Raw genomic sequence first — 16,158 nt, 5'->3', positions numbered from 1 at the left:
CATTTAGCGGATTTTCTGTGACTTCACAGAGATGACAAATGAGCTCTCTTTGAAATAGCTGATGAGAAAAACAAATGACTAAGTCACATGAAAGAATTTAGGAAGAATTGGTTAGGTTTGCTTTGGAGTAATATTTGTCCAATTTGTGAGACAAAATCACACCCATGTGGTTTAGTGTAACCTGGATTCATTTTGATATCAATCATTTTAATGGCAGACCAATTTTTGCAAGAGTTTCTACTGACACAAAGAGTAAGCACATGTGAGTAACCTCCTGTTTTTGTAAGCTGAAAGCATTTTTTCTGGAGATGTAATATACAAGAGTCATGATATGTGGGGAGAAAAAAGATATCACAATGGCATTTCTCACTTTCTGCATCATCATTTTAAAATACTAAATGGGACAAAACGTTTGAATTGGACTGTGCTTCATAAATTAATATGAACAGTATCTTTCAAAAGAAATACAGCATGCACAGTACAAAGAAGATATTTCAACATGAAACGTTGAACAAAAACAAATAAAATGTTAAGTTACATGCACAATATATTCTTTACATAACAGCAGATCGGTCAACTTGGCTAATATTACCTTTCACAAACTAAACGCGCACTATTCCACAATAATGCTAAACTCCTAAACTCCTTGGCCAGACCAGAGGGGGAAGGTAAAGTGTGAATTCATCTCCAGTCATTAAACACCTCTCTACTCACTCTTGACGGAATACTGTGTCGTGTTAAACGTCTCAGTTAAACTTTATTGTTCACGTTTCATTAAAGCGGTAAGGCACAGAAGGCCCTGAGTGCCGGCACAGATTGACAAGCTGTTATGTTTGAGCCCCTTTGTTCCTTTTTGCTTCAATGTGATCCACCAAGAGGAGCAGTGCCCTGGGCCCTCACACCTTCACATCCATACAATTTTATGACAATGGCCAGCCTATCTCTGTGGGAAGTTTAATTATCCTTCACAAGCATGTCTGCAAAGCACATGTAGCTTCTCAACTCAACTTTAATCATATCTGAGAAGAGTCATGCTTAACTAAAGGACAGGGATGACAGATATGCCATGTGCCAAGTTACAGGTCAGAAGGGTATATATCAAACCTGCAGAGCGCTGCAATACAAGACACAATTAACCATAACTTCCCTAGGGTCCTTACAAACTTTTCTGCCACATTCAGGTCAATACAATACACATCTGTAGGGGTGTCACTCAAAGCAGGTATCTCTACTGACAGTGCTCTCAGCATACAAACGTACCAGGTTACTCATAAATGCAAGTAATAAACCAACGATATGGCAGTGTCACAAACATGCAAAAATATCTCTGCCATTTAAAACAGTGATATCAGTATAAGCTAATATCAACCTACATCTACGATAGCATAAATATGGCTATTATGGTATGTGTTTGCAACCTTAAACTGAGAGGAATACAAAGGTAATGTATGATACTGTTTATTTTTTCAGGGGTCAAATTTAAGTATCCAAAGAAGGTCAGTGTTACAAACGGCAGTTCAGTTCATGCATGATTAATGAGCCCAGGCTCACTTTTCCCTTTACACAAAGTGCACTGGGGTCCATTCCGTTGCTATTCAATACCTGTAATACAACAACATGTGGCTGCCATCTGTGCATAGACACGGAAAAATGCCATTATACCATACAGTTGTGTATGGCAATTCTAGAGGTGTTTCTTCTGTGCTTATGACCTTTTTAATATGATAAGCATATATTATGACTAATATAAGTGTATGCGGCTCATGCATAATTTCACTGTAAAATATTCCCCTGCAGAGCTGACATGTCTGTGGCTAAGCTAATAAAGACATGGCCTCAAGTACTGTAGCTAATGTCAAATAGATACACAAATAAACATTCATAAAATATACCATCAGAGCAATAGGTCTATATCATGAAATAAGATACGAGGCATTACCTTGAAGGCACTGTTCATTACCACAACTTTCTGGGATGATCAGATCATTTCACTTGTTACTCAGTGTCACTCAGTTCCATTGAACAAATGATACAGAGGAAAAAATGAAATTCTTTCTCATAAAGTGTTAATCACACTGAACTGAAGGTGCAGGATCTGATAGTGACTCAGTGCATTAAAAGTGGTTTGAATGTTGGCTTCTTGGTTTCATTATGCATATGTCTTGAAGAGTTTTATAGGGAGGAAGCAGGAAGTAGGAACTCTCAATCACCAGTGGTATGAGACTCAACTGGTTGGATTGACATGTTAGGGCAAATGAATCATTAGCTACTGTATTTGTGCATGATATATCCCAGAGACGAAAATACCCACCAAATTATACCAATACCAAACAGGAAATAACAATTTAATACATTATAATACATATATACTGAATTTTATATATAAAATAACCTGTAGCCTGCAACACAAATTATAAAAGTGCTGAACTTGTCACCATAAACTATTAAAACTGTAGCTCCTGGCACCAGATACCACTAAACTCTCAATGTGTGTTGTTCACACTGCATGAAGAACAAACAGAGCAGTAAATACTCTGTGAAAGCAATGAGAGTCCTCTCATTTTATCAGTATCTTTCCCCTCATTTCATTTCATAGTCCGAATCACTTTTCTCAGCTGAGTAGTCTACTTATTTAGGCTCAAACTGCAACAGTAATAGCCAAGTCATTGAGGTGTCAAATTTTTATGTGTAAAGAATTTCAGTCCCATTACTTAACTAATTGTATATTTCTGCAATGTTGCGGGTTAGTACTTATAGATTAATACAATGGCATAAGAGAGGCTCAATGCTCCCTCTCTGGAAGCATTTGACTTCTGCTTACCAAGTTTTGGTTCACACAGTTGCAAGGGGGGTCCACCCAAACAAATGTGAATGGCAATTCTACACTCACAGGACCATTGTAACACTCTGCCTGGATATGTTCAAGATATCAAATCAAAGATGACAAATCAGCACATCAAATTTAAAAAAGCACAATTACCATGCAATCAAAGTACAAATCTACAATCAAATGAATAAAGTGAAACAGTTTTCGAATCAAATGTTTTAGAAATGGTCAACGACTTTCAGACTATTCTGTTTATAAAGACTTCTGTGTCTCTGATTCATTTAAAATATTGTGGTGCAGCTGATTTGAAATTCAAACACGGCAGATACGTAGGGCAGAATGCAAAATACAACAACAGGTCCTTTTAGGTGAACTGACAGGTTACCATAGTGTTGTAAACATCCAAACAGTGAAAACTGGCATGCCAGAACCCTGGTGCAAGATGTAACGTGCAGGCTTTGAGGGGTGTCTACAGAAAAAGACCTGGTCCTGTGTATCATGATGAGTCAACAGCAAAAAAAAAAAAAAAAAAAAGAAGCTTTCTCACCCTCTTTTCACACCACAATGTTCGTGATGTCTCAGAGGAGAGGAGATTTTGACAAAACGAATCCACCGGAACTGCAGGTCTCACCTGGCACGACGTCTGCCACGAGCTACAAGTCAAACAATTTCGGACACAATTACTGCCGATGCTCAGGCCGCAACCCTGGAGTGACCTTCCGGTCCACTGATGAGGCACGGCGAGGGTGATGGAGGTACATGCCACTGCAATCACACAGCAAAGCTGCTACTTGCCAGCTGTGTCATCTCACACAGTTGCCACAGGTTGCTTAGTGCCTAGAGGGCACGCACACACTTGACCAAACTGGGCGGCCCGGTACAAAATGAAATGCAGATATTACTGCATGTGCCTCACAGTTCAGCTTCAGCAAAGAGTCCGTCTGTCTCATCTCAGCTCGGGCGAAGATCCATCACGATGTGCGATCAAACGAGACTGGGGCCCATCCCCGCCGTGAGAACAAGGACACCTTGAACATTTGGAAGGCCTCCAGCGTGGCTACACAAATTACGTTTTGAAACAACGCACTGTGAAATTCCAATTCCTGCGGTGTTTGCTAGAATTACTCATTTTCCTCCTGCAGATTATTGATATTAGAAGATAAGACGCAGTGTGACAGAGCACTCGAAAGGAGAGCTGAGAGAGGGCCGCTGGCCCTCTTCATTGCACAAGAGCATTTGGTGCAGGCAGCCTCCACCTGTGCTGTAGAAGTAGGACAGCACTCATCTCTGAGAAGTTCCCAACGTTTCACAGTCCGTATCTTCCTGTCCCTTCCTGTCCCCTTTTCCAACAATTACATCACATTTATATAGCACTTCTGACATGTAGACTGCTGTAAAAAGGAAAAGGATGACTCAAATATTTCAAAGGAAGTCATTCATAACGGTTTTGCATGGAAAAACAGTAGTAACAAAAGTTACACTGAAGACACACACCAGTGACAAGAGTTGGAGCTTTCCTGGTTAACCTGAGTTAAGTGCTAGCTGTTCTCTACAGCTGTACTCATTTGTTCTTCCAACCATACAAATATTTGACACACTTTGTGCACTTTGAGGAAAGAGCGAAATGGCCATTTTCAAGAGGGACATTTGTTTTTTTTTGCAGTTAATGCAAAGCTGACAAATAAACAAAAATTAATGCTGAATGCTTGCTGACGACCCTGTGACACCGTGCTAGGATTCCAGGCCAGCCATCTCTGTTTGGGGACCCATGCTCTAGGGATACTGGCACAACCCCACTCCATAAACTTTCTTTTTTTACTGCACACATGACTGAGCTTACTCCCTGATGAAACTGCTCATCGTTAAATATAATTAATAGCTGAACCTCTCGCAGAACTTAATTCATGGCCTTTTGTGACACAGCTCAGGCTGATATGTTATTTTGTGTGTTCCGGAATGCAGCACGGCTCCACGACTCCGTGCTCCCTGGATTGCTCTTTATCTGCCTAAGAGTCCTATCGAGTCAATTAGTCTCGCTGATATGCATTGAGGATACCTTATCTCTCGCTCTCCTTCAATATCTTGCATGATTCATTAGGGCCTGCAGTCAAGTGTGGAGTGGAGGTTATTGTTCATGTTTGTAAGAGTAAAAACAAATCAGCAGAGATTGATCAGAAACATATTAAATCTACCTGCCAATTTTAGTGCCATCTTTTCAATGAAAGGATGGTCAGTCACGATCTTGATTATGATCCTGTCGTTTCATGTGAAATTAAACTGTGAAACTGGGATTTGCTTGATAAAGGACTACTGGAGTGCTCAACCTCCTTTGGCAGCTTAGCAGGATCAGTAAATAATGAAATCACACACATGTTCACACACACCTCTTCTACACAGTAAGAATTTTCTAAATTTTATAATTAAGGTCAGTATTGGCATAACCCAAGTGAAGATTTAAAAGCGTTGGATTCCTTTTGTTACATCACTGGAAAGATTTATGTCACATCACTGACCTGCTAAAACTAAAGTTTTCATAAACCATTAGTTTAAGATATAAAGTTGTCATTAAACATGCTTATACCAGGGGTTAAAACTACCATTTCAATTCAATCCACACTAAAACACCGCCTCTTTAAAAAATCTGCAAATTTCATAATATTGCAACAATTTGAATACTTAAAAAAAAATCTTTAGGAATATATTCTTCTATAGCTTATCTTCACACTGTATGAGTTGCAAGGGCAACCTAGCAAATGTCAAGTGACTTTCATGCAGAGGTGTGTAATTTACAGTCTGAACTGATGATAAAATGAAACATATCAGTGGGAGATTAAATTGGCCCCTTACACAGGATTGTGTTGTGAACCTTAGAATCCCTTTGCTGCAGCAACTAACATCTATACAGGGAGCCTGTTGCTCTTTCATCTAGGCTAGTAACAGGATACTACAGCTATTCTCACACCAGTACTAGCCCCTGGGTCACAGCTCTATTTATGAGGCCTGCCAATGAACACACACAAACACTTTAGTGACCTAAATCAAGTGTCCAGGCCCTGGAACTAACATAGACCTTGGAAAGAGTCAGCACACAGAATGTGTTTGGATTATAGAGTAATATCCATGGCTCAAAATTAACTTTTTGGTCCAAATGGGGAAAAAAAAAAAAAAACATCAGTCAAAATAATTAATTGCAAATCATGCTACATTTTAACTGGATCCTGCAAGGTCCACATATCTATGGTGAGCACATTGCATATCATTAGCTAAAACAGCTACCCAGAAAGACAACAGTACAGCTAAAGCTGACAGCTAAATTATAGTAGCGTTTGCTACTACTACTAGTTAGTTAGCTGGCCAGACGTTATCCAAGTACAGAAAGAACTGAATTGGTTGTTTAGAATCTGGAGTAAAATGAACTCGCACAGCCACTCAAAATCAGAGAGGAGTCTTCCCTTTTTTCCCGATGGCATGTACCATAGAGAACATGGTCTTCGTTCATCTGCCGTCTATTTACTCAGTGTAGTTGGTGTCTCCACATTCTTAAACCGACAGTAGAGCAAGCCATCAGAAAATGTGATAGACATGGCAAAGGGAAACCACCTCTGAGACCAGAACTCAGCTCAAACGTCAAATGTAGCTTGTAATTAGACAACCAGCGATTGTAGAGAAAAGACCAACAAGATTTCACACCTGGAAAATGACAGAGGGTTCCTACCACTGACTTACAGCACAAGAAGAAACAAGCAAGATGAGTACTCAGATATTTTGCATCTTACAAGGTGTTCTTTGGCTAAAATAGTAGGCCACGGTCATTTTTGTTATTCATTCATTTATTATTAGGCTTTTTTTTTGTTTTGTTTTGTTTTTTTTTTTTTACACAAAAGAACACCTGCCAGAAGAGCTAGTGACACTGCAACTCGCCAAAAAGAAAACCCACCTGCATTTGCATTCTGGCAGGTGTTAATTTTGGACCCTGAATACCTAGAATACAGTTTCCAGTTATAATAAATACCTGTTCACCACACTGTCTTTGCATCATTGCAAGGACAAAACGGGGGTGGGGTCAATTCTGTTTCAATTCAGTCAGCTTATTGACTGAAAGGACATGGAATTAGCCCCAACTTTTCCATTTTGTATACTTACTGTATAGGATACATCCTACACTGTAGAGGATACTGTTTAAATAAAGGAATGTGTTTGGTTGCAATGAGTTACATCCGGGCAACTTGAGTATATCCTGATAAATACATTACTAGGTTACTTAGGAAACCAGATAAAGTAAACTCAGGATTTCTGAGAAATTCCAACACATTTGACTTCGCAATGTGTTCTATAAAATTCCAGTGGAGCTGTAATGGAACCAAACTACATTTGCTCATTCGCAGACCTCATCAAGTACAACTATATGATAAGCAAGCTGCCACAAAACTACAGGGTTTGCGTGAACTTAGTTCACTCATTTCGCACTTCACAGAAACGCGTCAGTCAACTGTTAAAAAAAAAAAAAAAAGTTCAAGCATCCACACCCAGGAAATGATTCACACACTCAGAAACAGCAGGTCCATACGCAATAAGTAAGAGCTAGGAACACAGGGGAAGTAGAGAGGAAACAATATTTTCATGGAATTCCAATCTACTAAATTCCTCAGCTGATTTGCGTGAGCTTGAGTCCTGTGATTTGCAGATAAACTCATTTGATGAGCGTTTCACTCAACACAACAAAACACTACACCGACAGATTTCATAGAACAGGTTCAGTGCACCACAGAATCGGATAAATAACACTGCATTTTTCACTTTACACTTATCAACCTCTCTCTGCTAAACAGTTTTATCCTCCTACAGTAGCTGAGTATCGACTCAATGTCTCAGACTGCACGCTGTCTTTCACTTCACTGCCAACATATAATGCTGACAACATATTTGAAATTGAGTGTTTTTTATGACAACAACAACAAGGATTTGACTGTTTTGTTCATTCAAATATGATAAAATCCTTTGTCTCCTAGGTGACACTTTGGAATATGTAAACAAACCCGAAGAGTGTATCAAACTGTATCTTTGTTAGTGGATGGCTAAAAGATGGTGAATCACAGGGCATGGGTTCAAAGCTAAAACAAACCCTTCAAAAATCAGCTATTTCCTTTCTACACAGACTTGTCAAGGTCCAATTGGCCTAAACTGTTTACATTTTACATACTGATCATTGCAGGTGTATTTTACAGGGATATTCAGGTTACGTACTAAGCTCAAGAGCACTGCGCAGTATCAGTATCACTTAACTTACAATCTGCTCATGAAGGAAGTCAGAGCACTATGCAAAACTGCATGTGTGTGTATTTTTCCCCCAATTAGTTTTGGTATGTATACAGGGAATCACGTTGAAGAAAACCCACCACTGGGGTCCTCGTTTTCATCCACACAACACAGATTTAAGACAAATGGAGGACTAACTATAAGGCATAGAAAGGGAGCTGTGTATATGTGAAAGTGAAAGCTAAGTTGAAAAATGCAGTTAGACTTTTCATTGGGGTCTTTCAGTTTGTTATTGTCTTTGTCGTGTAGTTCCTTGTTTTCTTTCAGTGAAGTTGTGAGGGGAAGCTGAAGATTGTTTTATTTTACACCAGGTGTGTGCGTGACCTTCGTTACCATAAAGCACTTTAAGAGCCTTGAAAGGGATGAGAGGCAATACAAAATTCAGTTTGTTCATTCACAAACCACTGAGCCTCAGTTTAGCAATCTGTTTTAGCTGCTTTTGTGTGTGTAAGAAGGTTTAAGACCTACAATACCTAATGCAAGCTGATGTATTACAAGCTATTATATGTGGAAAACAACTGCCAACCTAGGAAAAAATACAATTTCACTGATGAAGGCAGTATGCCAAAACATTTGTATAGTTAGCTTTAATATTATTGAAAATATTGTCTAAGGATGTTGAGTGTGGATCTTCTACAAATGTTGTTCAATTCAGTACACTTATTTTAAGCCTATGCGCTGACATGAGAGCGCAATTCACTTAAAATGTGGGCTACATTTCTTTCTCTGATTTTTTGCCTCAGTTTAGGGGTGCTTTAATAGACTTATTGAAAATACAGGTACTGATGGTCAAGGCTTTTATAATTAACCCATGCACATTTGGTGAGGTAGTAGAGTTTGGCATGATAACATACATCTAAAACATGTGTCAAAAAGCTAGAAATGGCTGATAAAATGTCATGTTAGAACCTGTTAATATAGTTACTGATATGAATGCAAGCTAAGCAGCATGACATAGCAACCATTCCTTAGTGCCCAGTACCCCCAGAATAAGGCCTACAGATACAGTAAGTATGAAAAATCTCTGTAAGTCCCAAAAAGTTTGCTGTAGAAGGTCCATGAGGACATGGTCCACAAACTGCATTTGATAATGACTTCATTTAAATAACATTACCTAGGGTCTATGCATGATTCAATTCCAAATTAGGTTTACGCCAGGAGGCTTTCTCAGAAAAAGAACACATGCACAATAACAACCTTTCCTTAGCCATACTGGACATGATCAAAGGGTGCATGCAACCAAAATATTCCTTGCACAATTTCAGTCCTGTATGCATTTCCAGTTCCATTTCAATCAAACAATGTCATGATATAGAACTTCTGAGTACCAGAGGAGTTATGTATAAGACAAGATAAACATAAGCAAAAACAGTAAGATGTGATACAAATCATGTATGCTGAATGGAAATAACTTTTGGTTTGAATAGCAATTTTGTAATGTAAATAACATGACTAAAAAGTTTTGGGAAATGAGCAGCTATTACCTAAACATGTTAGTTTGTAATAACAAAGATCTTGGTGTTATCTGTGATCTTTCCAAGAGGCAAGTATCTGCAAAAGATGGCAAAATAACACATTTACTTGGGAGTTCATCACCCGATGGACTGGCAGGAATGGGATCAGGGCAAAAACTTTTGGTTGACAAAATAAGCTCTCGGATAGGAAATGGTCCACCAAGGCTGCATCATTCCAGAACTGTATAATAAAGTGCAAAGTTCAAACTATGCTCAAGGGAGCGGACATTTTCACATATTTTACAATGATGCCATACATACCATTAACAGCACACTTCACTAACTCTGAATAGAGGCACACTGTAGGAGTGAAAATTTTTGTATGGCAATACCAGATAAGCCAATACCATAAAAAATGGAGAGGTGACTTGTTAAAAAGATTTTTTTTCCTTAAAGCTGTTGAGAATGTAACACTGGCAACTGAGCACTACGTCACCAATGTCAAATGTCATCGTCCATTGGCACAACCCTAACTGTCACTAACACAAACATTGTAAAACTGTAAGTGGTTAGGAATTTTGGTGATGGCTTATTGAGGGCATGCAATGCAAATAAAAATGAAAATATAATGAGTCTGATCATAAAACAACCGGGAATGATCATATGATTAGGCTACATGAAAGACCTCATGTTCAAAATATTGTACGGTTCACAATTTCAAAGACTGTTGAAATGCAATTTGATTTTAACCTTGAGCTATGAAATACTCAATTATTAATACAGCTACAGCAAAGGGGGAAATTCTGAATACTGTTACCAAAATTATTTATTCCTAACAGTGCAGTAACTTTACAGTGAATTAAGATTATTCTCAAAAATTCAATGCAACATTGTTACAGACTGTTCAAATGATATACCAGCTAATTTAAATATGCAGACAACTGCTACACATTTCCCAAGAATTGCAATTCCAATTTCCTAACCAAAAAGTTATTACTATTCCTGAGAGACTGCATGCCTGCTGTTTCTGTACTTGCCCATAGGCATACTGTCATTGCGTCCTTTGGGCAACTCTCTGACCGCATGCAGAGCTACAGACACCAAAACACATTTTACAGGCTGAATAAATCATCAGAATGCCCCATCATTTGAAGTTGAAATTCACAGAAACCCACTTTCTCAATGTGAATATCAAAAGCTCTGTATATCAGTCCTAAACAGACTCATTAGAACTGTAGGGTTTCACTTGACATACTGCCATACATCTTTCTCATGAAATATGCTTCCTCAAACTAATATGAGGGCAGCTAGAGGACACTAGACAGATACTTGTCAGATCCAGGAAAATTAGCATATAGATGTACATCGAACCATGTACAACTAAAGCGGAATGCTGCTGACAGTAAAACTGCATACAATTGATAAATGGTTTGAAAATTAAACTGCTGCTTGGAGACCCATGATATGAAAGTGACTTCTGTATTTAAGCAAAAATAGATGAACTCACAAAAATCTGCTCAGGTCACTATAAAAACTGTACAAAGTGATTCCTATTACTGGTAAAATTATTCATCTGAGACTTCAGAGGGTTCTATGGTTTTGAGGTGACAAAGACAGCTAAATATGTTAAATATGAATTTTGCAAACATATAATAAATGTATGTCCCTTTCACGATACACTTCTATAAATTAATAGCCAGGCCTACATTACCACACATTGCAGTTATGGATATGGATATGCAGTTATAGATTTTTATATTCAGACCACACATGCACATATCACACGTAACTTGGTGCTATTATTGGCTATGTAATTCACTTGTGGGTATTAAAATTAATATATGACGCTTGGGCTAACACTGGGGGTGGCAGAGATATTTAAACAAACTTTCTGGCTACTAAAACAGTGTTTTATGTTGTAAATGTGTTTATACAACAAACAATTGCCAATTATTGCATAAAACAAACAAGGGTGCCAACAAATGTGAACAGGCAAACACGGCAAAAGCATTTACAAAAAAATTAATGTAAAATTTTATTTTACAAATTAGATATGGGTATTTATCAAACGCACAACTGGGCCCTAATGCCAATTTCTTTCAGTTCACAATTATGTTTTCAATATTAAAAGTCATGACAATATGCATTCAATGATTGTGCCAGATATTGTACTTTTCATACATGCACTTGATCTGGAATATGGTAACCAATCAGTGGGTTATGTGTGGATAGTACCATCCACCACAATTGATTGTTAACGGATATCATTTGCTTGTCCTCTTAACAAATGTTTGTGATTTTAGTTTAAAATGTAGGAGAACAAAAACTCTTATGTGTTTATTTAGAATGCCCTGCCAGTGTTCAGGAAAATGTGTTCTTTCCTTATCATTTTAGGGACAATTCAAATAATAAAAGCATCCAGATAAGAGCTTAACTGATTTGTAATGGGCAGTAATCCCCTCTATCCCACTAAAGATCCAGCAAATTGGATTTCTATGGCAGGCCTATAATGGTTCATCCTTTCAGTGGTAGCATGGCATGAAATGTAATTTTCTGCAGGGAAAATGATCTTTTCCCTGAAACAAAAAATAGCATGCAAATAAATAGATATATTTACATTATAGATTCCAAATAATCTCAACATTAGTTTGAATAATTTGTGGCTAAGAGTAGTAACATTTGTAAAAACCCTTTAAATTTGAGTATCTTGCTAATAGAAATATTATGTAATGATAATAAAGCGAAAAGGAAATCCCTCTGATATCCTAAATTGAGTGTCTATCACCCCAGATGTACTGTATTCTGAACAAGCTCCATTTTGATCCAGTCTTCTGGATTTCATTCAAACCATGGAGAACTGCGGGATTACAAGCTTTTGAAACATGTAATTACAGGTTGATTTATGTGAGCCATAGAAGTAGATATGTATTACCTGTGGAGAAGATTTCATAAAATGGCTTTTACAAAAAAAAGCCCTCTATGAAACTAAGTAATCTGCAAACATGTTGAAAACATTTGACATGGCAAAAAAATGTAAACATGACATAGCGCAAATGGTTAGCTTTATGTCATGCCTCTGCACTACTGCAGTACCCAAGTAACTCAGTTAACAGTTGGCATCTAACCCATGTCTATGCAGCCTCTCTGTGTAGTACAGCTGAACTAACAGCATTAAATATTTACACCGAGCTGACAGAACAGAAAGCTCATTCAGGAGACTTCATCATAGACGATTCATGGAAGACCATCATCTTCAATTTACTTACTCGGTATGACAGCAGGAATACCGCAACAGCTGCGAAAAAGGCTTTAGCCTAAGGATGAACGCTCTTTCTATTTGAACCTTGAGTGCTTCCCAGTTTTCAGCCAATCAGACACATATGTTAATTAAATGAGGTGGTTCGACAGACTACAAAAACTGATTAGTTAAGAGTTAATGTTTGTGATTTGAAGAAAAGTTCATGCCATGGAATGAATGTACCGTAGACATATCCTCGCTGCTTTTGTGTATTTTTAGCGTTGTACAGTTGATCCTACATGTTGAACTTGCATCTCACCTAATAAACTGTTCAGACACAGATCCAAGGCCATCTGTGGTCACCATTTGGACAGTAGGTCGATAATACAAGAAGCTGTAATTTTTACTGCACAGGTAGATTGAGTGTATGTCATCAGACATCGCAACACCGGAAATTCTGGGAACTACCTGCACTTGATCCGATTTAGGAACATGTTAAAACAAACTAAGATAATAGTTAAGCCTATGAGCTGAGCACCAAGTGAGCTTTGACTTTTTGGACCAACACCAATAGAGATTGAGATAAACCACCTGACAGACCAGGAGAATTTCCTTTCCTCTCATTTCAGATTTCTTTACAGTTTTGGGGGAGCTCTTGAGGTATCACTCCTAAAAATGTCTTTCCTTCTCCTGTGTTTTCAGTGTTTTTTGTAAACAGGAAGTTACCTATGTGACCTGAAGCACATTAGGGAATATAAGTTTGTCAACAATAAAACCACAGAAATAATTATAAGTCATGACAGGCTGCATCAGGACCGATGCTGACAAATCATCAAATGCCACTTGCTGGCTGATTTTATGAATGAAATGATATGGCAGTGGGATCTTGTCTGACCAAAAACCTTCTAAAGCACTCATTATTTTCAAAGACAAGGATACTTGGATACGTAGCACATCACTTTTCTTTATAGATGTCAGTAGATCTGATTTTTGACCCTGAAGAGTTGACACTAATGACCACGGCCACGACTACTGCCCTTGCAATGAAAGTAAAGCGTTGAGAGTCAATTCACACGTACTGACAACTTCACACTTTTGCCTTTATTGCCTGCCACTTCCGTTCTCCTCTCCTCAGCCTCCAAGCAATGCATTTCATCCAGAAATACTCCATTTCTCACACATCCAACAAAGTGCCAACACACCTTTGGTAAGACTAATTAAAATGTGTGAACATTTTAAGCAATACGAATTTACACAACCTCCAAGGAGAGCATGTGGTCATATGACATTTTTTTTCTATTTCTAGCATCTGCTTCTAAACCACTGGAGGTAAAAGGAAGGATTGAACCATGTTCAATTATGTATATGCACTTCTGAGAGGAAAAAGGGACTATTTTAGCAACATATAAACCAAGGCCAGAGCAAAAGAAAGATTTTACAAGACTGTTGGCAAGGACCCTTGTTTCATACACTTTTTTCAGACAAATCATGATTGTGTTTAATATGTTTTTTTTTTTTTTTGCTTGTCCTGTACTCTACCTAACTTGTAAGTCGCTTTGGATAAAATGCCAAATGAATTAAAGTAAATGTAAATGTTAATATAAGGAAACGGTCTGCAATTAACAACTATGACAGATATTAATCTCTATTTCACTAAGTACAGATTTTAGTTTCCCAAAGAATTAGCTAGCTAGTTTTACACTAGCAGCAGCTAGCTAGATGTGAAGACAGCAATTGGTAAGAAAGGCTCTGGCGGAGGGCAGCTACCTACCTGTGTATTTTGCTAGCCAGGTAGCTAACTAATTTGGTTGCCTCCACCTGCAGCATGTTCAGGAGATAGCTAGCAACTGCTTTCTTTAAAGTGAAAGGAAACAGTTGGTTAGCAGGTTAACGTTAATATCCCAACTAAAATAACTCTACGGGATGCTTGAGGTAAACTTAGAACTGACAGTTATCTCACTATAGATCTATCTACATTAGCTAACCCCCACCTTGAAGGAATTAAGGTAGACTAGATGCAAAGGAACTCTTAGCGAGTCAGTTAAAACCTCATTAGGTACCAACGATACAGCTCAGACACCAATCTAAGACGAACTGGGTCGAAAACTTACACACTGTATATAGCAGGCTACCCAAATGAGGACGCAGTTAGCCACCTATCTTATTCATCATTTACCAACTTGTATTGCTGTTCTCGTTTGGAAGGCAAGTTAGAAATCAAATGCAAACTGCTTTACTACTCACCAACCGTAGCGACGGTGTCCAGGTCATCCAGTGAATAGGTCCTATTGTTGGTCAGTGACAGTGATGCGGCACCGGCCAGTGTGGGACTACCCGTGCTGCTGTCAGCGTTGGCACCCTCCCGAAATGAACCGCTCTCATTGTTCACTCCAGACTTGGCTTTTGTTGCCATGTTCCGCCGGTGGTGCGTCAACCTATGCTACTTCACCTCAAACTCTGTACTTGCTGGTTATTATCTGAACACACGGGTGTTTGCCCACCAAAACAAAACAAAAAAAACCTTGCGGGTGTATCATACATTGATTCTGTCAATCTCGCGTCGCCTTTCTTTGTTTGGACCGCAACGCCAACGACTCATCTTCCCCGTTGTCCTCCCCTACTGAACTGCATTTCGTTTGGCTGGCAGCTAACTTAGCTAGCTACCATCCCCAAGGCGTTTGTGTGAAACGACACCTAGCTTCAGTGATTAGCCGGCTAGCTGACTAGTTGGTCAGCTGTGTGAAAATAGTTACCACAAAAGTCAATAACTGGCGAGCAAAGAATAAAAGAAAATAAACGAAACACACAGTCTGGAGGCTAGGCGAGTAAGCTAGCTATCTGAACTTCCTAATCGGGCGAATCCACACACAGTGCACTCGCCCGTCTGATACCTCGAGGAGCCTACGGGAGCACTGTGGTTGTTCTTGTCGCTTTTACAGTAACTAGCAAATGGTGTCAGTCCCACTATGCTATTTGAAACGTTTCAATTATTTACTTCTCCGCAATATCCCCCCTCCGGCTTTTCCTTTAGTTAGGCAGCTAAGATTTCAAACTGCTTTACATGTAGCAGGCTAACTAGACAAGGAAGGCAGAGACAAAAAAAAGTTCAACTGTAAATGACAGGAAAACAAACCAATAACCGAGGTATTTGACTGGGGGAGGCGGCCAATGGTTTGACTGAAAGGGTGGAGCTGCGCAGGAATAGCCGGTGGAAGAACCCGCTTTTCCTGTGCAGTTCCTCGCTATGCTTACGAGACGCGGCGGTCTCTGTACCACACCTTGGGAGTTGACAGTGGAAAAAACTAGGAAACCTATCACGTGTG

General features: G+C 38.8%; 1 protein-coding gene across 1 annotated transcript in view; it reads right to left on the bottom strand.

Annotated features, from left to right (window-relative positions):
• The window catches only part of prkx (protein kinase X-linked), a 38,411-nt gene extending 22,494 nt beyond the window's left edge, over positions 1-15,917 (bottom strand). The window contains exon 1 of the mRNA XM_036541023.1: positions 15,080-15,917. Within this exon, the coding sequence (XP_036396916.1) occupies positions 15,080-15,248 (169 nt within the window). The 5' untranslated portion in view covers positions 15,249-15,917. The remainder of the gene's footprint in view (positions 1-15,079) is intronic.
• Between the last annotated feature and the right edge of the window lie 241 nt (positions 15,918-16,158).

This window comes from Megalops cyprinoides, chromosome 11 (genome assembly GCF_013368585.1).
Source record: "Megalops cyprinoides isolate fMegCyp1 chromosome 11, fMegCyp1.pri, whole genome shotgun sequence".
In the NCBI taxonomy this organism is placed as follows: domain Eukaryota; kingdom Metazoa; phylum Chordata; class Actinopteri; order Elopiformes; family Megalopidae; genus Megalops; species Megalops cyprinoides.
The sequence above is the reverse complement of the archived record's forward strand: the minus strand, read 5'-3'. Positions and strand labels throughout refer to the sequence as shown.